Source organism: Lepisosteus oculatus, chromosome 4, assembly GCF_040954835.1.
Source record: "Lepisosteus oculatus isolate fLepOcu1 chromosome 4, fLepOcu1.hap2, whole genome shotgun sequence".
Taxonomy (NCBI): Eukaryota; Metazoa; Chordata; class Actinopteri; order Semionotiformes; family Lepisosteidae; genus Lepisosteus; species Lepisosteus oculatus.
Genome location: NC_090699.1, coordinates 45,919,543 through 45,944,434, shown reverse-complemented (window position 1 = coordinate 45,944,434; position 24,892 = coordinate 45,919,543). Strand labels below are relative to the sequence as shown.

Here is a 24,892-nt window from a genome sequence, read left to right as displayed (position 1 = left end):
TTGAACTATATAATAGTTGGTTCATTATATTTTAAACTCTCATTATAACTGTATAATAATAAGAGTTTATAATTTTGGAAAAGAAGACTACAAGGTAATGAGGCAGAGCTCGCACACAGTTCAGAAGTGGGATGGTAGTACTTCAGAATCATAAATGGCTCCAAACTAAGTCATCCCTGACTTGACCCGTTCAATGGAGGGAAAAAACAGAAGGAGGAGAATGTTCTGGAGACTGTGTAAACTGTATAGACTGAGCTACAGACTCAGCTGCAAAAATACATAAATTGCCAGGACAGAGAAGACTGGTGCAACAAGAAATAAAGCTAAGCGTTTTTCAGTACAACAATACAAAGAGCTGTAAAGGTTAATATAATGTTATGAGGTAACACTGAGTTGATAATGGAAGATTACTAAGTGTGTATCTGACGAAGATGTTTGCTATAGATGTTAATAACAGGTCCCACGTCACAGAGTCTGAGGGGTATTTTTAACATTACTGACACCAAGGTTCGGCAGGGTCTAGGACAGCTAAAACCAATAAATCACCGGGTGCCAGTATTTTCAGTATCTTCCCAGTCACACTATGAAGTCAAGGGCTCTGTCCATGGGCCCACATTTGATTTCTGCAGAAGGCAAACTGTGCTTCCACCCTGAAGAGAATGTCCTGAGAGAAAAGTATGTGCTGCAAAACAAACGTAGATGGATGACTGAAAAAAAGAGCTGTGTTAATAATCAATAATTAAGCAAGAGGCTATTGGCTGTATTTATTATGTTTTCTGCTGCCACATGAATCAGATATAACCTCCACAATTTGTATTTCCCCTATCCTGTCTGATGCTGTTTTACCGAGTCTTTATTATCTCCAAAGGGCAATTATTGTTACAGCTGCAGACAATACAGTATAAAGTAAACCCACAAACAAACATTACAAATGTGAATACACAAAATAATTAGTTTTAAGCAAGGTTATAGCCACAGGTATAAATGGGAACTTAAATGTAACTGATAGATGTAGGACAGGCAAGATCAGCACCAATGACTTTCTGACATAGTTTGACATCACTCCACAGTTTGTTCTTACTGCTCAAATTCAGATTCCCAAAACAGCAGATCAAGGTGAAGATTAAAACAGATTCAATAAAAGAATGATGAAACAATAAATGTTTGAACCTTAGAGTGTTTAAACTTCCTTTAGAAAAATAGACACTGTTGCCCTTATTTGAAAATAGAATCAACGTTTGCCTCAAAATTTAGTTTGCAGTCCAGGAAAGTTCCCAAACACATATATTTATCTACATTTCCACTGATTCGCCCCTGATGGACATTTGAGTCTGGGGATCCTTCCTGAAATCCTTCCTGAAATCAATTTCAAATAGTTTTGTTCACACCAAGCGGAAAACACATCTGCAACGGTCCCGTGGCCCCACACATCTCCTTGCAACAAACTGATAAATAACTGTTCAGTACAATTCTTGTGCATTGAGAAACTAACAGTCATTACACTTAAAATGTGATTATTATAGTCTTGTACTGTACTGGTTGTGCTAAGGCAGATTTGCACTTTGATGGGCTCTTAATTGCTTTGGCCTGTCCATCCAAGCAAATTGCCATGGTAACCTTTTGGATATTGATTTATAAAGAACAGAACCAGAGTTAAGAGTCCCACAGGACAGTCACAGTGTATGGACAACAAAGGAAAGAAACCAATTGTTTTTTAACGTTGTTGGACAATCTTTCCCAACTTTTGGAATCTCTAAGTATTGATCCATTTTTCTTACCATTGTAAGAAACCCTTGTCTCAGCATTGGAGAGGTGTACACTATTCCTGTATGTCCCTCAGTTAATAATCCAGTCATGGTCCTGGAGTACCAGTGAGTCTGCAGGTTTTCACTCTGAATTTCTTTAACAGCTTCTTCCAGTTCTTTTGGTGCCCCTCCCTTCAGTACCTGGAATGGACACCTTTCAGACACACCAACCCTTCAGGACCAGGACTGGACACCCTGCAGACACACGGCCCTCCAGGACCAGGACTGGAGACCCTGCAGACACACCGGCCCTCCAGGACCAGGACTGGTCACCCTGCAGACACACCGGCCCTCCAGGACCAGGACTGGACACCCTGCAGACACACCGGCCCTCCAGGACCAGGACTGGTCACCCTGCAGACACACCGGCCCTCCAGGACCAGGACTGGACACCCTGCAGACACACCGGCCCTCCAGGACCAGGACTGGTCACCCTGCAGACACACCGGCCCTCCAGGACCAGGACTGGTCACCCTGCAGACACACCGGCCCTCCAGGACCAGGACTGGTCACCCTGCAGACACACCGGCCCTCCAGGACCAGGACTGGACACCCTGCAGACACACCGGCCCTCCAGGACCAGGACTGGACACCCTGCAGACACACCGGCCCTCCAGGACCAGGACTGGACACCCTGCAGACACACCGACCCTCCAGGACCAGGACTGGACACCCTGCAGACACACTGACCCTCCAGGACCAGGACTGGTCACCCTGTGTCACGTTCGTAACCCCCCCCTCTTAAGGACTCCAGCCCTTCCTTGTTTTCTACTCATCCACCACACCTGCTCCCTGTTCCAACCCCCTTTTTCAGTGCTCCTTAAAAGCCAGGCACTCACTCTATTCCAGGCTCTCCCTTGGTTTCCATACCAGGCGAGTCCGGGACCTGGAAGCGCCTTGTCCTGTCAAGTTTTTAGTTCCTGTTCCGACCCGGTTCCTGTTTTTAACCCTGTTTGTCTTGGATGGACCGCCCAGCTTTGGACTTTTGCCTCCTCTTGGATTCTCCCTTAGACTCAGTTCTGGATCGTTTGCCTCGGCCACACCTTCCCTGATCACCAGCACACCACAGATACGCCCCCTGTTTTCATTCCCGACTTCCGCATTCTTTTTTCCCCGTGTTTTCCTCACTCATCCCCGGATTGTGTCGTCTGCATAGGGTCCGGAAAGAACGCTTTAGTTACACCCTGCAGACTCACTGACCCTCCAGGACCAGGACTGGACACCCTGCAGACACACCAACCCTCCAGAACCTGGACTGGACAGCCTGCAGACCAACTGACCCCATAGGACCAGACTGGACAACCTCCAGACTCACTGACCCTCTCGGACCAGGACTTGACAGCCCTTTGAGCTGGGGACCAGCCAAGTCTGAGTTGAAGGTACCAGCTTGGTCCAAGCAGAGTCTTCTGACGGTGCAGCAGACACATTACACAAGAGATAGAAATTGTTGGAGCTCAATGTAAACTGAGGTGTACAGTTGAGTCTGAGCATCAGTGGTCTGCTGTAACTTTGTCACATGACAAGGTGCTGTTCATGTATGAATCAGTATCCTCCTTGCCTTCTTCTGTGACTTATGCCAGAGTGCACTATTGCAGCTGAGTCATGCCCTGGGTGTGATATGTGATAGAGCAGGTCTCCAGGTACTCTTGGTTTGGTAACCCCACCTGTCAGAGCAGCTCACTTTATAATGGATCCTCTAGAGGATTCTCCAGGGCTTCTCTAGGCTGTGATCTTTAGAGTCTGGAGCAAATGACTCAGCAGGAGTTAACAACAGGGGTTTGTTTCAGAAGCAGGTCAGTGTGTTGTCCAAAACATCAGAGAGTAAAATGACTTGTTTAGGCCCTGTGTTTAACAGGGGTGACCATCCCTGGTCAAGAAGATCTACAATCAAGCAGGCTGTATAGGCTACAATTAAATCATCCATTGCTGGACGGAGGGAACAATTTCATTTTGACAAATTAAGCAATTCAGTATATCTGCTGTGTATTAAGGAGCTGCACCTGTGGCTGGAAGGTTGCCGGGTTGTATCCCTCGGCCGGCAGAGGAAGCCTACTCCGTTGGGCCCCTGAGCAAGGCCCTCAACCCCAAGTGCTCCAGGGGCCCCGTAAAAATGGCTGACCCTACGCTCTGACCCCAAGCTTCTCTCCCTGTCTGTGTGTCTGTATTTCTCATGGAGAGCAAGGTGGGGTATGCAAAAAGACAAATTCCTAATACAAGAAATTGTATATGGCTAATAAAACTATCTTATCTTATCTAAGGTGGAGGTGAATAGAAATATAAGGACATGAATGAGTAAGTGGATCCGGAGGAACAGCACACATTAGAAGATGAGACCAAACACTTAGAAGACACAGGAAGGCAACTGGGTTCCAAGTCTGTTTTTATTCCTCTGTTTTCACTCACCATAAACCTCCCTCCCATCCCCTCCCCTCCTTCATCTCGAATCCCTCGGCAACTCTCACAACTGGAGGAACGCACTGAGTGCTGGCGGATTTATTACGAAGCGTCTTCCCTAAAGCCAGTTTCTACACCACGCAGGGAAACGGGAAGCACAAAGACAACACGCCGGAGAGAAAGAAAAGGCTTAAAGTTTGCGAGCTAGCCATTGTCCTTAAAATGACAAAACAGCACCAGTAACCCTGCTTCGAACTCCCACAACTTCCTCGTTTACAGTACAGCAGCATGGCAGCCAAGTTCCTGTGTCTTCCGATCTAACCTCTGCCTGAGTCCACTGTCACGAGGCCTCATAGCCTCATCTTTCAAGTCACTTACTTCATGTCTCTAAGGGGTGGCTGGGGAGGAATTCTCTACAATCTACAGGAGGCACTCAAAGGAACTCCCCGACAGGAATTATTATAGTGTCCAAAAGACTTGCTGGATATCTCAGTCTACTACTCAATTCTCATGTGTAAAGCTGAACTGCTCTTAAACATCTTACTGTCTCTGATCTAGCTGTAGAGTGTGGATGTGCACCTGTGACAGGTAAAACCTGCAATGGACAAAACTTACTCCATAATGGGATTGGGATTTTTTTCCCCAATATCTGCTACCTCACCACCACGAAAGGTCAGGCGGCCTTCTCATTTTCTTCATCTTCCTCATCCTCTCGTGCTTTTCTGCTGCCTAGAAAATGTGTCCCCTTGGTCTCTCCCACAATGCCACAGCTCACCCTCTGTGTCTTTCACCTCTTAATAAATTACAGTGCCAGTGCCTCACTGCCATGCGTATATAACTCAATTCCACAATTAAAAATAAAAAATACATACTCAGCATCCTTACTGAATTGAACAGTCACTGGTTCCAAGGCCAACGCCAGTCCACTGTTTTCAGTCAAAAGTTACATCATCACAAACACAGCCACCCATGACTGCTACAAAGAAAGAGGCTTGATGCGCTGCAGTGTGCCTGGGTAGCTCATCACGTCAGTTTCTTTAACTAGAGAGAAAAATGACTAGTAAATGCACTTGAGCTAGGGTTTTCCTCAAAACCTTACATTTCTTTATCTTGGGTCACTGTGCTTTACAATGCTTCCAATGGTCTCTGCTACACTGGACTCCTAATTTAAATACATCATTGTAACATAATAAAATGTCTTAGAGTTTTGTTGCACAGTTCCCATACATATTTACCCAGGCAAACAATGTAGTTATCAAAATCTAATGCAGTGAAGCCCAATGATGACCTGATGCAAGTGTAGGAATATGCAATGAAAACAAGGCAAACTTGTACAAACTATGGGAAAGATGCAAAGTCACTATGTAAATTTAATAGAACATGTTTCCCCCAGAGGCATTTCAACCCATGCACACAGGAACAGACTGCACGTGGCAGAAGAGGCTGGGAGAACGAGAGTCTTGCACGGCCTCTTCCTGTACACGGAGCACCGCTCACACTTTCTAACTACCTGCAATAGCTGACAGAGCCCTGGCTCTCTGGGGGTGTTCACAGCCGGAGTGAGGGCTCAGGCAGACTCTCTCACAGCTGTCCAGGGATGGCCAGCGACTGTACTGAAGGAATGCAATAGCCAGGCTGGCACCCTCTGACAGACAGCCTCCTTCAACACCCCAGACAATGAAAAAACAGTTAACTCAAAACCTGTGACCTGGTGCACTCTAATTTGGGACATGTACAAACGGGACCATGAGTACACATGCAGACATCATCTACACTGGGCAGAGTCCTCTAGCTGAGGAATGCAGCCATCACGCAGGCAGCAGTGATGCACGTGCCTGAAGACATGCACTGCTCTTGTGCACGCCCATGCTGCTCATGACCGGGTGTCATTCCTCCACAGTGTGAATTTTCACACTATCCCATAATCCCTCTGACTGTATACCAATCACCCCCGCTCGCATCAGTGATACCACATGCACAGCCTCAAAATCCCTTCGCTTTCACTCTCTCAGGAAGCGTTTTGCTCATTGCAGCCTTTTTGCTATCAGTGCAGGAAACTCACCGAATCCTCTTGGGTGTCGGAATCCTTATACAGTACTAGTTTAAACACCCTCATGGTGCTCTTCTGTCGCTTCGCTTCTTACATGAATAGTCTGCCAGGTGTGTTTTGTGACTGTCTGCTCATGTGTCTGGCTGTCTGAAAAGGCACCCTGAATCCCAGTGAGAAGACACGTTGGTGTGTTGAATGGAGTGCTTTTTGTTCAGTAAAATGTCATCTGCAAGCTTTTTTTAGCAAAAGCTTTCTACGCTTAAGGCATAAACTGGTAAGAACAGAATTCTTAAGGATGTCTCGCAAAGCTAACTATTCAAACAATACAACAGGTTCTTTAAGATGCTTTTTCATAAATTAGTTTTAGCCAGAACCCTTAGATAGCCTGCATAGTGACAGCATACTAATATAATTAATGACTTACTGTTTCCTTATTGGTTTACCTTGCTTTGCTTATGGATAATTTTAAAATGATTAGCTGACATGCAAAGAGGTCTTTGTCCAAACGTCTGCCCCTTGCTTGTGTCTGGATTGCTGGGGTCAGAGGTGAAGCACGACAACAACAACCCCTGCCACCTCTTCTTTATAAGATGTGTTCCGAGACATGTTTGTAAAGAGACATCTGCCAATTTCAAAATAATTTAAGATAATTCTTCCACTTCTAGACAAACTACAGACACAATACAGAATACATAAACCGATCAGAACACGAGTAGGAAGTTATGATGTTTCATTTTGGCTTTGACGGGCAAGTCGAAGAGACCTAAAAGCAGAAAAAAATGACAGAAAATCCCTCCACATGCCTTGAAATCTTCACAGTAAAGGCAACGAGTAAGTCAGAAGGTATCAAGAGACTACAGCAGGACAGTATCACACATTCACATTAGCTAAAGGTGCTGCAGAACAGCTCTGTAATGACTTGCAGTCTCAAACACTCAATCAAAGCTAAGGGGCCTTAGTGAGAGCTTCACAATGGGGTTTTCGGCACTGTCACATAACAACGTGTGTTTACTTGAAGAGTGAGGAGGCATCTGCTCTAGGAAGGCAAGACAGCAATGATGTTTTTCTCTCTCTGACTTGTTTAGGGTTGTGTTGTCTCTCGCTGGTGAATGAAAACTATAATCCTTTCTGACAACCTACTGTATCTCAGTCTTCAAAACAGTACATAAAGACCCACTGTTTTCTCTCCTGTGATTGCAAATATCTAGTACTCTATTCTACCTCATTGCTCCTCATTGCAGCATAATCAATGCTGCCACATTGAGCTAGTTTCCACTTTGTTCTCTCTCCTTTACACGTCATGATTGAAAACAGGGCTCATCCCTTCAAGGTGCCAGACTCAATTGGCAGCCCTTCGTTCTGTTGTTCACCACCAGCCATGGAACAGCCCAAAAGCCACCATTAGGACTTTCAAATCTAAACTGAATACAAACTTTAATACTCTGAATTTTATTGACCGACAACAATAACAATTGCTGGTTGTTATTATGGTATGGAGCTTTATGTCATCTTTTTTATTCTCCCTGTGTAACTGCTTCTTTTTTCTTTAGAGAATTTAGATGCTACACATGAAAGGAATTGTGTGAAATCGTTTTGAACTACCATACAGCAAAAGGCTGTGTAATTGTGGTGTCTGAAAAGTATTACCTTAATCCAAATTCTTTGTTGTTTTTTTTGGAAATACTCTACAGTAAAACAATGAGGCCGCAAGACATCCTTAAACACTTATGAATATGGTGATTGTGGGGTTTTGTAAACTGATCTTCCAAAACACCAGCTCTTCAAGTCTGAATCCTTTCTTACATCTAATGAACAGCAATTTAAATATATTATTTATAACTGCTCAAATGCACAAATGATCCTGAAATCAAAACCTCAGAACACCACTGGAAGAGATACAATACAAAAATGTGAATACAGCGGTTTGTGATTTAGAAATGTCCAGAAATTCAACTCAGAACACAGCCCCAGGGAAAATCAAGAGGAGCTCAAAATGTCTCCGTAGCAGAGTATCCCATCACAGTGCAGAGTCCGTACATTTAAATCTCTCCCATTCAGAATTACTGTCACCCCCCCTGCACCTAATTGTGGATTGGAGTGTGTGTCAAGCAAATTCTTATTCTTATTCTTCACAGTAATACTTCTGTATCACTAACATGCTCAAGATGACAAGCGTCGACAGGTACAGCTCACAACACCAGCAGGCAGCTGATGGTCTGATGTCTCAGTGGATTGTGGGAATCACACACTTGGTATTGAAACTCTAGAAAGCGCACTGGGCTGGGATGGGAAAACACTGCTACAGGACTGCATGTGCAGGCATCTTCAGTAGCGCAGGGCGCCGGGTCTCCACACGTTGGACTGAATCCCGATCTTGGAGGCCTGGAAGCGTGGTTTGGGCACCTGAATGGTGGCTGCGCTGCTGAGAACAGAGGGTCGAGAGGGGCCTAGGGGACTGAGCTCGGGCGTGGTCTGGTACTGCTTGGCCTCCTGGACAGGGGTGCAAGCGGGGGCAGGAGCAGAGGCTGGGGGAGGAGCGGTGGTGGTGGGGGGGGGTGAGAAGGGGGTGGGAGGCGGAGAGCAGATGTTGGAGCGAAACAGAGGCTCTCCCAGGGTGGTGGCAGCACGCGGCGCGATCACAGTGGGCGTTAGCGATGTGGGGACGGACATAGGTGTCGGGGTCGAGAAGCGCTTGATCTCGTACACGCGTGCGGCTTTTACGGGGATCTGCCTTGGCTGCGTCAGGGAGCTGCCCATCAGGGGGGGCGACTGCTGTGCCACCGACGAGCTGCTGCTCCCGAAGCTGAACATGGCTGGGTTTAACTGGTATGGCTGTCTCCTGATGAAATCGATGGCTTTGATCCCCTCCTTCTGCGAGGTCTTTCTGCCGCTCCATGTGCCCGTTTTGGGGGCCTCAGCGGCCTTGGTGCTCCGCTGGGCTCCGGGGGGGCAGGAAGGAGAGAGCAAGGGGTTGTAGCCGATGGGAGGAGGTGCTCGGATGTTGGAGGAGTACTTCCAGTGTGATGGCAGGGAGGGAGTCGGAGAGGGCAGGCGAGGCCTGGCCGGGGAGGCTGGCTGTGAGGTCTGCTGAGGGGAGGTGTCCACCACAAACCGGTCCATGCGGCTCTGCCTGCGTGCAAAGAGCTCTGCCCCCTTACCTCCCAGCTGGGGTATCTCGGGCACGTGAATACGTGGCTTGGGGGCCACAGGTGGCGGCACTTTGTGCTTCTGTGCCTGCATGAAGTTGCAGGCCTCTGCTCCAAGGTTGAGGAAGTCCTCCTCAGGGCCGGACTCAAACCCTGCTTCTGTTACCCCTTTGGGCCTCTCGTCCAGGTTCTGCACCAGGGACAGCAGCTCTGGGTTGGGGGAGCTGCCCTTTTTCTCCTCGGGGCGGCTGAACATGGGCTTCTTGGTGCTGCGTCTCCGGGCCTCCTGCAGGATACCGGTACGGGCCGCCGGCACGGAGATCCTCTGCTCACGGGACACCAAAGCTTCTGTGGAAGAAGGGGCAGAGTAGGCCGGTGGGGCAATGGGGCCGGCCACAGGAGGGGCAGCTGCCGGGGGCTGCAAGCTGGAGGGGAGGGGCGCAGCCGGCGCTGGAGGGGGCGAGAAAGGAGGGGGTGGTGAGAGGACAGACAGAGGGGCCACCGCAGAGGCCGATCGAGCTGGGATGTACAGGGACGCCGTGGAGATGGCCAGCTTGGGAGCAGAGGCAGGAGGAGCAGAGAAGGGGGCAGGCACAGAGGCCATAGAAGAGGGAGGTTGAGAAGGCGTCTTCCTGGCAGAGGTGGGCCGGAAGATGACAGGTGCTGTGGCAGCCCGGGAGCTGACAAACCCGGGTGTGAAGGGTCGGGCAGTTCTGTTCAGCACTGAGCTGGAGGGCAGGTCAGGCAGCTGAGGAGAGGTCACAACCACTGGCTGTCTGACTGGCATAGGTGCCAGATGAGGGGGTGACATCAGCTCAGCACTTCTGCTCTTGGGACTGATGTCTCCATTCATCACGCTGTAGCTAGGGGGGGTTATGGGAGTGGACGGCTGTGTGTTAGGAGTGCCTGCTTCCCGTGGCGTCTGCGCCACCTCTGGCACACTGCCTGTCACAGTGTGCTCCTCTGCCCTCTTTCTTTGCTGCTCAAAGAGCTGGGCACCTCTCCCCGCAGAACCAGGCAGGCCCGGGCTTTCCGGAGCCCCAGGGCTGGAGGATCTCTGGGAAGCAGGGTCCTTTTTTTCCAGGATGTCCAGGTAGTCACTGTCCCAGGTCGTGTCAGCATCGGCAGCCGCAGCAAAGCCATCTTCGTCAAACTCAGACTCGCTGGTGGGGAGGACCCCGTCCTCCTCATCTTCATCGCCCTCCATGTCTGCCCGGAGCTGGTCCTCCTCCACACTGCCGTAGCTGATCAGCGTGTACTTCTTGGCGCGCTGGCGCCGCTTCTTGAACATCAGGACGCCCTTGGAGTGGGGGTTGGGCGCGTCGGTCAGCAGGGAGGCGATGGTGCGGCACTTGGTACGAGCTTCCTTCACCTGCTTCTCCTGCACACTCTCGCTGCGATGCAGCTCTGCAAGGGGAGACACAGGGCAAGGGTCAGGCCTCGGCTTGATGGCAGCAGGGCAGAGCTGGGCAGGTCCGCAGTGACTGACGTTACATTGCCAACAGCTGGGAGTCTCACTTCCTTTTTGTGCAAAACATGAAGATGAATGTCTCTCATCCACCAGAGACGTGAGCTGTTGGCAATGCACCATGAGTCATCAGGGGATTGCCCAGTAAAGAGCTAAAGAACAGTTTTCTGCAGAAGAACAGTTGTGGGGGACACCCTGATTGCTTAATGGTCCCAATTTATATCACACAAAGTGTTTATTATTACCATAGCTGGTTATTCAAGAGTGAGTCGGTGTTTTTCTTTCTGCTCAAAAGACACTTCACAGTCACCCCCAGCAGATCAGTATCTCACTGTGCACAGTCACCCCCAGCAGATCAATGTCTCACTCTGCATGGTCACCCCCAGCAGATCAGTGTCTCACTCTACACGGTCACCCCCAGCAGATCAGTGTCTCACTATGCACGGTCACCCCCAGCCGATTAAGGTTTCACGCAGCAGGAGTGATGAAGGAGAAAAGAAAGAACTCCACCCACCTGTCTATGCACATGTGCTCAAAACAGAGTAAAAGACATGAAATAAGCAGCATGTGATGCTGGCTCAGACAAAGGTAAAACCTGGAAGGCTCAAAGTGCCGTGCAATGGGAGCCTGATTGACCTCCCAGGCGTATCCTCCCATCGCTAGCTAGCGCAGAACTGGACCAGCATTGTGAACTACACCAAATCAAAACACTTGGGGAACAATATTTTCCAATTTTTATAAACCATATAGAAAAGGTGTCCCTGACTGATGCTGATGACCTATGAGATCAGGCTCCAAAAATACCCTTTTTTACACAAGCATCATCACTGTCATGAAGTTCTGATCCTACAGGAGCAGTGTTTTGCACACTACACATTCATCACAATTTCAGCCAGGCTTTGCAGGGAACCAAATATGCCCTCTGAGGAGATCAGCATGTCAGCTGTCCTTCACACTGTAAACGGGCAACAGGGAATCACATAATTAACTCCTTGCAGTAGGAAGCATCCTTCTGAGTCAACGTGCTCCTAGTTGTAGCTGACATTGATGCATTGATACAATATGACAAAAAACTGCAGGTTAACTTAACAAAATACAACAGCACATAATGTGTTTTTAGCTCAGCACAAGGAACCCCCTTCAGTGACAGCTTTTTAATGCCACCTCCATTTTTTTGGATATTAACTCCCAATTTAGACTTCTATGAAGTTGTGGTTTGAGGAACTTTGCTTATTTTTGTCTTTGACTTTCAGCATCTTTCTGGAGAGCGCTCTGGCTGCATAATTAGAATCAAACAGCTGTTACAGATTCTGGTTGATGAATATGGATCTCAATAAATCACATCACTCTTTCCCTATAAATAACTGACCTCATTCATTTCACATTCTTCTGCAAAGTGACCCTCATTGTTTTCCTCTTCCGTTAGGCTGTCTGACATCTCCCCTCCCTTGGTCTTATATGTAGTCTATTTTCTAACGCATTATGAAGGGGAAAACCGGAGAGTTTTTGCCAAACAGTCTCAATGGAATGCAGTGGCAGATGCAAGACTTTGTGACAAGTACAGTGCCTTACAAAAGTATTCAACCCCTTTCACTGAAGCTGCATTTTTGCCAAAATTACAAATGATTTATACAAATGTTTAACTTTGTATAAATATTATTAATCAAAACATGAATGCTCAAACAGATCCGTTTTAAAGGTGGAAGAAGCTGAATGTCAGCAAAAAACTGCTCTGCAAAGACTGTATCGGAGACAAGTTAACTTGTTAAGTGTAAAATATTAGAGCTCTGTAGAGCTGCAGAAATGAGTGCTGGCGCTCCTTGTTCTAACTATATTTCTTACAGATCAGTGCATACAGTAGCTTTGCTTCACAATCACAGCAGCCACACTTTTCAGTAGCAATATTCAGCAAAATTTGAAACTTTTCCCAATGGATATAGATTAACCATCTTGGAGCAGCTTCCTATAACCTAGTAAACTGAACAGTGAACAGTGAACAGAACAAACTGTAAAAACGAAACCTTAAATAAACCCTTGATTCAGTGGCCTTGAAAGAACTACAGGCCCACAGACTCTGTAGCTGAGCTTGAATGAAAACAGAGGTTTAGAGAAACGCTAAAGTCAGAAAGAAAATCAGAATTTTGAAAACGGTCACACTTCTTTAAAACATTTGGAATTAAGATCTCTTTCTTGTGGACACCCTGTCTGAAATTTGTCATTCTAATTATTGCCATTATAATAAGAGGGCATGCTGTGCGTGAATCAGACTTAGACTGATGTGGTTGCTTTCTTTATTTCTTAAGATGTGAGCTGAGACAGGGAATGACTCCACAGCGATTTGGAGAAACCTGAAGGCTCACTCCCAGCTTGTCTTGCAAGCAGACACAAGCAGGCATCATGGAGATGCTTCCTACACTCCTCAGCCAGCAGCAGCCAAGCCAAAGTGTCTCCCAGCTACAGCATCAGCAGACTTCCGAGGACACTCTCGCACATGACCTCACTTTGAAGCCAAACTGAAATCACAGGCTCACCCATTTTAGATATTGTGGAAAAATAATATGTATATTAAATAAAGATCATAATGCAAAACAGGACTATATTCCTAAAGTGGAGAGGCCCCTCCACAGCCAGAAAACTGTCCCTCTGTGTGACAGTTAGACCGGAACAGGCCTGCAATATTCCTTGTTCTAGACCCTGGAGCCCAGACCACAGAAAAAAGCTCATTCCAAGTACCACAGACCAGACACATCAGTCATCAGGCCCTTCTCCGTCCCATGCCAGCAGAGTTCCACAGATATTACAAAGCTGCGGTGTTTACCTGCGTAGATGGTGTCTCCAGCATGTCCACCCTTGTGCGGGGATGTGAAGCTCAGCATAGTGTGCTATGCCCCAGTGCTCCCTACCTTAAATCACTCTTAACACTACACTACTGGAGCCCTTCCAGCACACTGGAGACAGCCCCTAGCCCTAATTCCACAGCCCCCCACCCCCAACACCCCTGGAGGCTACCATACAGCCTTTTAAAGCCCTTTTGTCTAACCACAGGCTTCCAGGCCTAAAGAAACACATTATGTCACTCAGACTATTTTTATCAGGGCAGAGGTCTGCATGAGTGATGGACATTATCCACCTGTCTGCTGCTAAGACATGAGGGAAAAATACAACAAACTCTCAGCCAGGCTCCTCTTCTGACCACCCCCCCAGACTGACCCATTTGCCCTGGGCAGCCCTTGTCTCCCCCTCTCCCAAACCCAGATCCGGGGCAGCCGGCCTGGACAATCCGAGCTGCAGCTCCAGGGGGTGTGTGGTGGATGCTAAGACACAGATTCCACACTGCCCAGGGGTTGGACCCTCAGAAAACCTGACTGATGTGTTACCACGGTAAAAGTGTGGTAAAGCACAGAAGCCTCTAGTAAACAATAAAAAGTTTGGAAACCATGGCAAAGGGAAGCCTAGAAGAAAACTGTGACATTACAGGGCAGGTTTACTAAAATAAATGTTTGAAAGGAACAGCCAGTCAGGCTGCTGAAAACAGGGACACAGGGCCTCCTGTCGACAGAGAGCCAGGACTGACACCCAGCTGGGAGGTGTTTAACAACTAAACTGGGTCTGGATGAATTTTTACTATTTTTACCACATGTGTTATTTTTACCACAATAATCAGAGATCCTAATTTTTATAACATTTTACCATAGTTTGATCTATTTCAGATCTTGCACGCCATGGAAAACTCTTTAAAGTATATACAGTAAACTTGAAACACCACAGGTATACTGTATCTATCAATATATCTATACTCTACGCAAGACGTCCCCTCTGCACACTATGCCTCACTGTCTTTAACAGGTGAGCACACACTATCTGCTTCCCAGATCTTTTATTGATTAATTTACGAGACATGTTTCATCACTGCGGTTGACAGAGGAGAGCAGCTGCAGCTTGCAGTGGTGTAATGAATCTCTCTGACAGGCCATCCCGCCCCTGGGCTCTGCTGTAGCCACTCGGCCTTTCTTTTCTGGGGCAGCTGTCTATCCAGGATCGTGCCCGTCACGGTACACAGTGATATAGGACATTCCCTTTCATTACACAGGTACAGTGTGGGGAGAAAGTAAGTACTGTACACCCCCGGGGGATTTTGTGGTTTCAAAGATTTAGACATATTTGACATTTACCTAATGCTCACCAAGTCCTAGTAGTAGATACCTGTACAACTAAACTCATTTGATAAGTAACACACATAAATTATACTTTTGTATTATTTAAAAGAAACAGCCAGCATACAATATCTTTGTGTGAAAGAAAGCAGACATTTAGTGCTACCACCTCGATTACGTATGTAGAGTGAGGCACGCCAAAACATGTGCAAATAATTAGTGGATCATTAGGAAGTGATTCCACCTGTATATCAAAATAATAAATTTATTAAAAATCTACAGATGGAGGAAATTGAAATTCTACCCAGAAGTGGACAAACATTCTCCAAGATCTGGCCATACAGTATGATGCTCCTAGAGGTCTCAAACCCCCAGGGATCTACAGGCTTCTCTCATGTTGGTAAATGTCACAGTTCATGATGCCACCATCCGGAAAAGACTGAATTAGAATGACTTTCATGGAAGGACAGCCGGGAGGAAGCCCCTGCTCTCCAAGAAGAACATTGCTGCATGAGTTTTTAGGCCATCATGGAAAATGTCATGTATAGGAAAAACCAAACACTGCCTTTGACCAGAAGGACCTCATGCCAACCATCAAGCTTGTCTGGGGTATCATAGTTTAGGTCTGTTTTGCTACATCAGGGCCTGGATGCCTTGCTAGCATTAGGTCTACCATGAATTCCACACTATACTACACTATTCTAGAGGAAACTGGGAGAGCACCAGTCCAGCAGCTGAAGCTGAACAGAAAGTGGATCATAGAACAGTACAATAACCAAAAAACACACAAGCAAATCTGTGATAGAATGGCTACTCAAAAAGAAGAAATTCAGGATATGGAAGTGACCAAGTCAAAGTCCAGACCTAAACCCCATAGAGGTATTGTGGCAAGTGTTTCTTGAGGGGGTGTACTTACCTTTTCAACGCACCCAGCAGGCCACTAACAGGAGGAATCATGGGAATCGCAGTGGCCTGAGAGCCCCTGGCTCATCGAATTCAAAGATTTTGAACTGCATTCTATACGATTACGTATAGAACGCCACATTCTGCAATGAATCTTCCTACTCAGGGCTGCCCTCTCTCTCCCTGGCTTCTGAAACAAATACCCAGACATCCTACTCTAAACTCCTTGATCATGCTGGAGCAGGCGGTGACTCACTGCTGACTGCACCTGTCCCATTTACACTTCATTCACAAAGCCCTCCACACGGCAAACTCCTCTACTATCTTTGCATCATGTACCTTATTCTTTTCGGTGGCCTAGAGCACAAAAAAATGAATTTCTAATAAATGATCCAGTGGTGCACCCATCCGCAAAAACCTTATTCCTGATTGGGCCTAATCCATTTTCAGAAATCACTGAAATGTTTAGTTCTACCCCACATTAAAAGCTATAAAAAACAAGCAGTATGATATGGGTCCTTTCAAGCTCAGCCCCCTTTAACCATCATTAACTGTAATGATCTTGCATACCACAATGATAGAGTGGAGCTCTCTCATTTAAAACACCATGTAAAAAGTCAGCCACCACGTTATATAAAATATTACTGCTCTGAAATCCACCAAGACAAGAGCAAGCAGATACATTCTTGGATGTAAGAAAAAATATCCTACATTCACAGGTGAAGGAACTCAATCTCTTCAGTATTAAACAGACGAGACTACTACGACCAGCTCCAAGTATGCAAATTCCTCAAAGGGAGTGACAAAACTGATTCAGTAGATTTCTTCAGATTCAACAGTGAAATACAAATCAGTTAGACTGGCTGAATGGCCTCTCCCTTGTCAGCTTTCTTATGTTCTTATGTCCCTACACAAGACTTTGTCTTCCATTTCATTTTGAAATTAAAAGAAAGGTTTACCAACGAAAGAACACATTTCACAGAGGTTAGTCACAGAGTGAAACTATGACTGGACAGTAGTCATAATCCAGAAACAAGCTACAGTAGATCCTTGTTTAAAGCGCTGAAAACAGCTTTCTGTCAATGCAAATAAGATCGGACCTTCCTGTATGAAATATTTTGCCTTCTGTTTTCCAACACACTAGAAATCAGTTTTTTGTAGTAAAGTAACAGACCCAGCACATCTTTCTTAAATAAGTTTTGTGTTTGATTCCCCAATAATAACGGTAGTGGTAGTCCAGTCCGTCAGTGTTTGACGGTGTTTCGTCAAGTGATTAGATTGCAATGTCAGCCGGTCGTTATTTATAGCTCTGGCTCTGCAAAACGCCTCCAATACTATCTGCGAAAAAGCCTTTGAGAGGGTACACAGCGCTGGCCGCGTCGCTATCTGATACCAGACAGCAACTGGAAATACCTCTCTCGACTCTCCGAGAAACACTTGTGTTATCTGACTGAATCACACGGTAAATTTAGCCTCGTACTTAAGCACAGCGCTTAAACCACAGCGCTCACTTCCCGGGAGACTCGCTTCAGGAGCCGCGAGAGGCTTGCAAGCAGTTTGATGCACCAGGGCGCTCTGGTACCAGAACTAGCCCGGTCCACTGCGCTTCGTGATACCACGTTACCGGGATTCCCAAAGCGCATTCCTTCAGGGAACTTGCTTTAATTGGATAGCCCTTTTATCGTGTATTTAATTTAATTTTTCTGTTTTGGTTCCTAAACCGCACATGCACTAATATAAAAAAATATTTTTGACCACCCGTGTAACTCTTGAAAGGCATTGCGGATGTAAAGACACACCATGTAAGAGCTTCACAAGCTGTGCGTTTAAAATAGACCCTGGTCGTTGGGTCTTCATCTCAAGCCTCTGAAACTTTCATGTGTGATTTTATGTTTGTTATACATGTAGTATATACAGTGTTGAAATTAATTATGGACAAAGAGGGAAAAGTGGCTAAAAGTTGCAAATTAAACATGTTCAAAATTAAATTAAATGACACCTAATTTAGTGTTGCACTGGCCTCTATACTGTAGGAACAGTGCTTATATTCCTCCTGGGGAGGAAATCTAATAGTTCTTAATAATAATAGCTAATGACGGCTGCTCTTTTGACAGACTGCAGCTCAACATCACGGATTGCCCACTGCAGTGTGTTAGACTGAGGTGGTCAAGACTCAGTACCGCAAACAGTAGGAAAGAGGAGCCTTAGTATTCATTGAAAGGTACCACAATACCAAAGCAACAATAATCTACTGGTAAAATACTTAATCTGCAGGGAGTTAATATGTTTTAGAAATAGATGTGTTAGTGTAACGTTTGTTTTAATTTACACACTCTTGTTGCTAAGGCTGCGCAGCCCCGGTAGCTGCAGTAGTCCGCTGAACTGCTTTCGAGAGCACGTGTCAGCGCCCTCTAGTGACGGGAAAAGGGAATTCAGTTTCCTCAAAGCTTTCTCTTGTGCAGTCGAAGCAATAAGACCGTGAAGCAGAAGCTTTTAACTAAACAAGTAGGCTACTGAGGTAGACCAGGACCTGTGCTCATGAAAAACCTTAATGTAATTTATTAACAGCTGCCATCAAGTTCTGGTTTTCTAAAATCTTGTTAGTTTTTGGGACAGCATTGCGATTAAATCAAGACCTGCAGGGCTTTGACTACCACAGAGACAAGCCCTGCGACAGACTGGTCTACAGCAGGCTGGTGACTCGGTCCCTAAACCTGACTGAAAGACGAGGTGCTCTCGGCACAGACCCGCTGCTTGTTTCTTGTGTGCGTGTTGGGAACTGTAACTCCTTTAACCAGGAGTTACTGGTTAAAGGAATTAACAGACCACAGACTGCCCGGTGTCTTCTCGCTGGGGCACCTAACACCAGTGGTGAGGAGCTCAGCGTTCGGACGACACCTACTGGCTTGCTTGGCCTTGTCCATGTATGTGACGGTCAGCTCTTCGTCCACAGGGTTGTCCACTGGCCCCACCATTGGCACCAGCTGCCTGCTGCCCGACAGGAGGAGGGACACCCCCCGGGCGCGCTCAGGAGACACCAGCGGTGGCAGGGGGTTGGGTGGCTCCTGGAAGCCGCTGTCCACCTCCACGGCTCCCTGCCCATCCCGGGGGCTCTGGTCGTCCGTGCTGGCGGAGGAATTCTCTGCGGAGTTCCCGGCGTGGGGTGGCGTCTCCCCAGGGGGCTGCCACACACAGAAGCTGGTTTCCACGCGCCGGGGCTGGTAAGCCACCTCTTTCCTGGCCACAGCAGGCTGGGGCGCGGCGGAAGTCACCTGGGGCTTCGCCGGTGGGCTGTGCCCTGGGCCGGGGGTGGGCGGCTGCGGGCAGGCCTGCGTGTCGGGGGCGCTGTCGTAGCCACTCATCTCCGAGGTCTCCGCCGGCGACGCCTTGCCAGACGCCTTCCCCGGCGAGGAGCTGGGGCTGCGGCGCTTCTGGCGGCGCTGCTTCTCGTGCGCAGTGTCCGCGTCGCTGTCGGTCTCGCCGTAGTAGGCCTCGCTGTCGGGCGGGGAGGTCAGGCAGTCCCGGTGGGCGCGCTCCTCCGGCAGCGCCTCGGGGCCGCGGAGCGTGGGGGACATGAGTCTGGCGCGGGTGACCTCCGGCCCTGTGGGCTGCGGGGGCGACAGGGCGCGCAGGGCAGCCCTGTACTCCTTGTCGATCCGGGGAGAGGGGGCCCTGGGCACCAGAACCACGGACTGGAAGCCGGTCGGCGCCCTGTGGAGGACATCACAGCAACATGGCTTCTTCAGCAGTGAGCAGCGCACCCGGCCTGTTATATCAAGATTCAAGAGTACAGATCTGTCTACTGGGCACTGAGAGAAGGTTTACTGTCTCACTGGTTTCCCTTCCATGGTGAGTCTCACTCTCACCCACCCCCTGATTTTACTCTCACGGCCTGGATTCAGTTCTCATGCCTTGTGCTGGGCTGCCTCTTCTTCCACCACAAGCTCCCTCTCTGCTCTAGCTCCTCATACCCTCTCCTCCCAGCCTCTCTTCCCTTCCCTGGGAAATCAGTACGGCCCCATTGCTCATCTCCTGCTGCAGTCTCTTCATGACTCAGGCCTGCTGTCCATGGGGGCTTCTCACATCCTCACATCCTGGAGCTGTACTGCAATAGTGTCAGTCAGGAAGTCTAACTCAAGATCCGGGCTGAAACATTGCAGACCTGTTCTAGAAATGTAGTCTTACAATAATTCTTTACACTTATATAATTCTTTTCTGCACATTCCACAAAGTACAGGTAATGGATACTCCCCTCCACCACCACCAATGTGCAGCCCCACCTGGATGATGCAACGGCAGCCATAGTGCACCAGAACTCCTTCCACACACCAGCTAAAGGCTGGGGGGAAATTTGTCCCGGACACCGGAATTTACATCCCTACTCTTTTCACCTTTTTTACAGTACATTGTCCCCGTCACTGTACTTGGGCATTAGGACCCACACAGACTGCGGGGTGAGCGCGCCCTACTGGTCCAGCTAAACCTCTTGCAGCAGGAGACTTAGTTTTTCCCAGCACCTGCATAGCTTCAGTGGATTACCTGCTGTGAGTTGCAGAGTGATATAGCTGATGGCTATCATTTGTAATTTTGTAATTTCACAGCACTATGAACAGTTGTTCATTGTTAATAATTTTTGAACTTACACTCCTTTTGCAAGCTAACCATATAAGACTGAAACTTGCCATGGGTAGAGCTGTACAGTGACAGTGATAATAACAGCCGAGTAGTCCTTACCTCTTGACCCGGATGTGTAGCACTCCTGGACAGCTGTCAATCAGGTTCATGGCCTGGGCATGTGACAGCCCTCCACAGGGCTTCTCGTTGATTGATAGCAGCTCATCCCCCTCACACAGCCCCGCCCGGCAGGCCTTGCTGCGCTTCCTCACCTGTGCCAGTAGGGGGAGACACATACAGTGCACAACCCCTGTTAGACAAGGGCAACATACTGTATAATGTTGGCGATATTCTTGAAGTGAGTATTGTCATGATACATTTACAGCTTAGTTTTCCTAAATGCAATTAATCTACTCAGCTGCCTTCTCAGTCCAATCCAAAATGGACAGATAGTGGGCTCTAATCTGCTTCTCAATTATTTCATAATTATCAGGATCAATGAATGTGCTGGTTACATAAAGAATCAGTTAAATTGGTCAGGACTAAGCGTACCTAGAGTTCTGGGGTAGAAGTTCAATTAGGTATAGTGTGCACAAGTCCTCAGGTAACCTGGGAGATTCAGGAGACACTTTCTGGCTTGCTGATCCTGTCTCTATCCCTGTTACCACTTGGGGAATTCTGCATTGTTTTCCTGGAAATACCAGGGCCTCCGCACTTTCGTTGCCCCTGCCTGTGGAGTCTTACAATCAAAATGGAAGAATCGCCTTTAGGTAGGCATTAAAGTTAATTATGTTGCCAAGCCACTTTTAATTACATACCACAACACTGTCGCTGAGACCAGCTTAAAACCCGCACATCTGACAGAGACAAAATGTTAGCGGACCCATAAAACTAGTGAGACATTCCTGCATAGTGGAGTATGAAGTCAGATGTTTCTAGCTGTAGGAGTTGCTCAGCTGCATCTGCTACAGTCCTGAAATAAAACATTTCCACAGGGGTTTTGCTTTGAAAGCCAGAGAGAAGGAGGCAGAAAGCTTGCTTTGCCCTCTATATACAGACTCTCCAGAGACACTAACAAATGGCTTTGTGTGGAATCCTCGAGTGTGCTGAATGTAAGATGTGCAAATCCTAGCACTATCACCAAGGCACATTGCAATGACATGACACAGTAATTCATTTCAAGCTTCTTTCAGTTGAATAAAATCAATTCAACCACATTTGTTTTCAGTAAGGCACGCTGTTCCCTGTTCCTTACCATTAACCACTGTATCAGCCTATATCACACTATATCAAAGTGTCTCAGCTCTAACAACTTGTCTCCCTGTCTCACTGCTTCATTTCTAAACTTTAGTCCTTACTGCGTCCCTCTCTTAGTTGCTCATTTCTAATCTCAATCCACACTGCCTTCATCTCCTCATTACTAACCTCTAACCCTCACTGCCTCCCTCTCTCATTTCCTTAGCTATAACTTCTAATCCTCACTGCCTGCCTCTAATTACTCATCAGTTCACTAGCCCACACTGCCTCCTAGTGTCCTGGTCCCAGCTGGTTGTCGGAATAAGAAGTGGCCCCATCCTATACCATCAGGATCTCCTAAAAAGGCCCTTGGCCAAGAGCAACAGTTACTGGCTGTATATTTGTATATTGACAGCCCTACAGGTTCACACTACACATTGGTCCCAGAGCTGTTTTGTTTCAGCCACAGATTTGTTTCAGGAACACATCGTTCCAGATGCTAAAATACTGGAGACAAGTACGTTTTCATTAAAGTGCTGGAACATTTGTGCAAATCTGGAGGACCTCCTCATGAGAGACAACTAATAGATGTTCTGAAAAAAAAGATATTCTGTACAACTAATAGCATCTTTAAAACTATGAAACTTTGTTTGTTACCACCTTTAGTGGTTTTAGACTACAAATGAGTTAAATAATTTCTAACTTAGTCGAGGACACTCCTTTATTACTATTGTCTTGTACAATACAGATTCAGTTTTATATAGTGTCAGCAAATGATACCATCAACAATTCACTTTAGAATGTAGGAGTATGTAATTCCTAATTTATTGCAGAAGCTTTGAAATCAATTCAAAAACTTACTGGTAACCAATCCAGCTGACTGTACACATGGGTACTACTGTTCAGAAAGATGTTTGAATAAGTTATCTAGCAGGAGTCTAGGTGACAACGACTTCTTTGCTTACTATATCCTCATGACATTTTACGGGGTTCTGTCTACTGTTTGTTGTCTTCAGATATTCACAAGCACACATCTAGAGTCCATCACTACAGATTCTAGGCTGGGGGTGTAATTTTAGAGAACCTCATGACATATACAGTAGCCAGCGTGATGAGAGAGACACATGTTCAAATTCTGTAAAAATCATATTTCCTGGCAGTATCTTTTCAGCGTTGTTAAATCTGCAGCAGTGGAATGTTTCTCTCACTTGGTTTTAATGTTTATCCCTACTCCAGTACTCCAGGGAGTCAGCCTTGATCTTTATTTTAACTTAAAATCTCAGGGACCTGTCACCTACTGTACATGCAGTAACAGCTGAGTATGTACTTCATGTTTACACTTTAATTTATTTTCCCTATAAACCCCCAAATTTCAGAGCTTCTTCAAAATTAGCAATTCATAGCACAAACTGGTTAGAGCAGAGCCTGCTGGTGCTAGAACTGATAAACTACACCTGCCACAAAACCAAGCGTGTGCGAGAGAGAGTGGAGGGGAAGATAACAATAATGGTACGGTCAGAGTTGACAGGAATGAAAGGAAGAGCAGCACAGCCGATCACTCTGACAAAGGGAGTCGACATGGGCATGTTATCAAGACGGACAAGAAGAGAGAGATAAGGGGACTGTCCTGGCCTGTGAGGAACGCCACGGGGCACGCCATTTCCTGTCTCTGAATGGAGCAGCCATGTGCCGACATGACAGCACCAAGGTGTCACAGACAGTGAACACGTACCATCACTCGGCCTCTGCCCTCACACCCACTCCCTCAGCACATACTGCACCACCAACTCATGACCACAGAGCAGCAGGGCAAATTCCAGCTCTTGCACTGACTGTGGGTGACTTAATTCAATTATTAACCTCCTCACTGGAAATATTTCCAATTATTAGTTTTTACAGATTGTTACGAAAGAGGCTGTCCGTAACCTAACCGGAGCCGTAATCCTAGAATCTAGAATCCGAAAGTAAAAATTCGTCCTAAGCCAGGAAGGTACACAAGAAGAAGTAAACACTAACCGGGAGAAAAGTTCGACAGGTTAACGCAATACTGAATGATGTGGCAAAGGTAAGTTGTTCTAAAATACCGTGAGAGGAAACGGTGTGTCGGAAAATAAGTGAACCAATAGATAAGCTGATTTGGTGTGGTCTACGCCTTCTTCTAAGGCTTGACCAGGAGGCCGGGGTCGTAACACAGATATTTTTAATTTCCTTTACAATGGCGATCTGCAGGAAAGTTGAATAAGATCCAGCAGCTGTAGGCTGCTAGCACCAAAAGCTGTAATTAAAATTAAAGCTGTTCTCGCATAATAGCCCGTATGGGACATTAGCCAGCTGCTCAAATGCTCAAGCCAATCAATTATTTGAAATACTTGACTGACTTAAGGCCATGAGATCGTGATGCCTTTCAAACCACACCAGGAACAGACCTCAACTGCCGGGTATGCTCCATCTTCCCAATACACCGTATGGTATAAGGCGGTTTGGCAAATGACATGACATGACTATATAGTAGACTATTGCTTTCAAAATTGTTATGTTAAAAAACTGGGGTTAAAAAAATACAGAAAAATAAAGAGCAGTATTATCAATAATTAAAAATATCTATAACCCCTAGTTGTTAAAGATATGCCAAGTGTCCAAGTGTTTGTTATAGTTTGTGGGCCCATCAGTTATTTATTTTCTGGCACAGCTCTGGCAAAGGAGTAGATAATCAGAGGTAAACTAGGATAAATAAATATTTTTTTATAATAACACATAATATACAAACTACTCTATTTACAAAACAAGGCATCTCAGAGGCCTACTGTATGTCCTGACATCCCCATAAACCCAGACTGCTACAGTAACTCAGTACTCAGAAATCCTACAGTACGTAATGCCTAAACAGGCCAATAAGACAGTTAATCCTGTGCTGTAAATAAACCAAGAACTAAATCTCTCTTGCTATAAATCCAGATGCTCCAAAGTAAACTGGAATCCATCTCCCTATTTTAAATATGCATCACTAAACTGGAGAAAATGTCTTTAGCCTGGGGATTCCTCATTCCTCATGAAAGAAATCACTGAACATTGTCTCTCAAACCATCTATTGATCTGTAAACACCTCAGTTCCTAATCATTGC

General features: G+C 46.6%; 1 protein-coding gene across 1 annotated transcript in view; it reads right to left on the bottom strand.

Moving 5' to 3' along the window:
• Positions 1-744: 744 nt before the first annotated feature.
• Positions 745-24,892, bottom strand: part of LOC102682707 (synaptopodin 2-like protein) — a 30,114-nt gene continuing 5,966 nt past the window's right edge. Inside the window, exons 2-4 of the mRNA XM_006630898.3 lie at positions 20,655-20,806; positions 18,823-19,631; positions 745-10,802 (exon numbers count right to left, since the gene is read on the bottom strand). Of these exons, the coding sequence (XP_006630961.2) occupies positions 8,575-10,802; positions 18,823-19,631; positions 20,655-20,806 (3,189 nt within the window). The 3' untranslated portion in view covers positions 745-8,574. The remainder of the gene's footprint in view (positions 10,803-18,822; positions 19,632-20,654; positions 20,807-24,892) is intronic.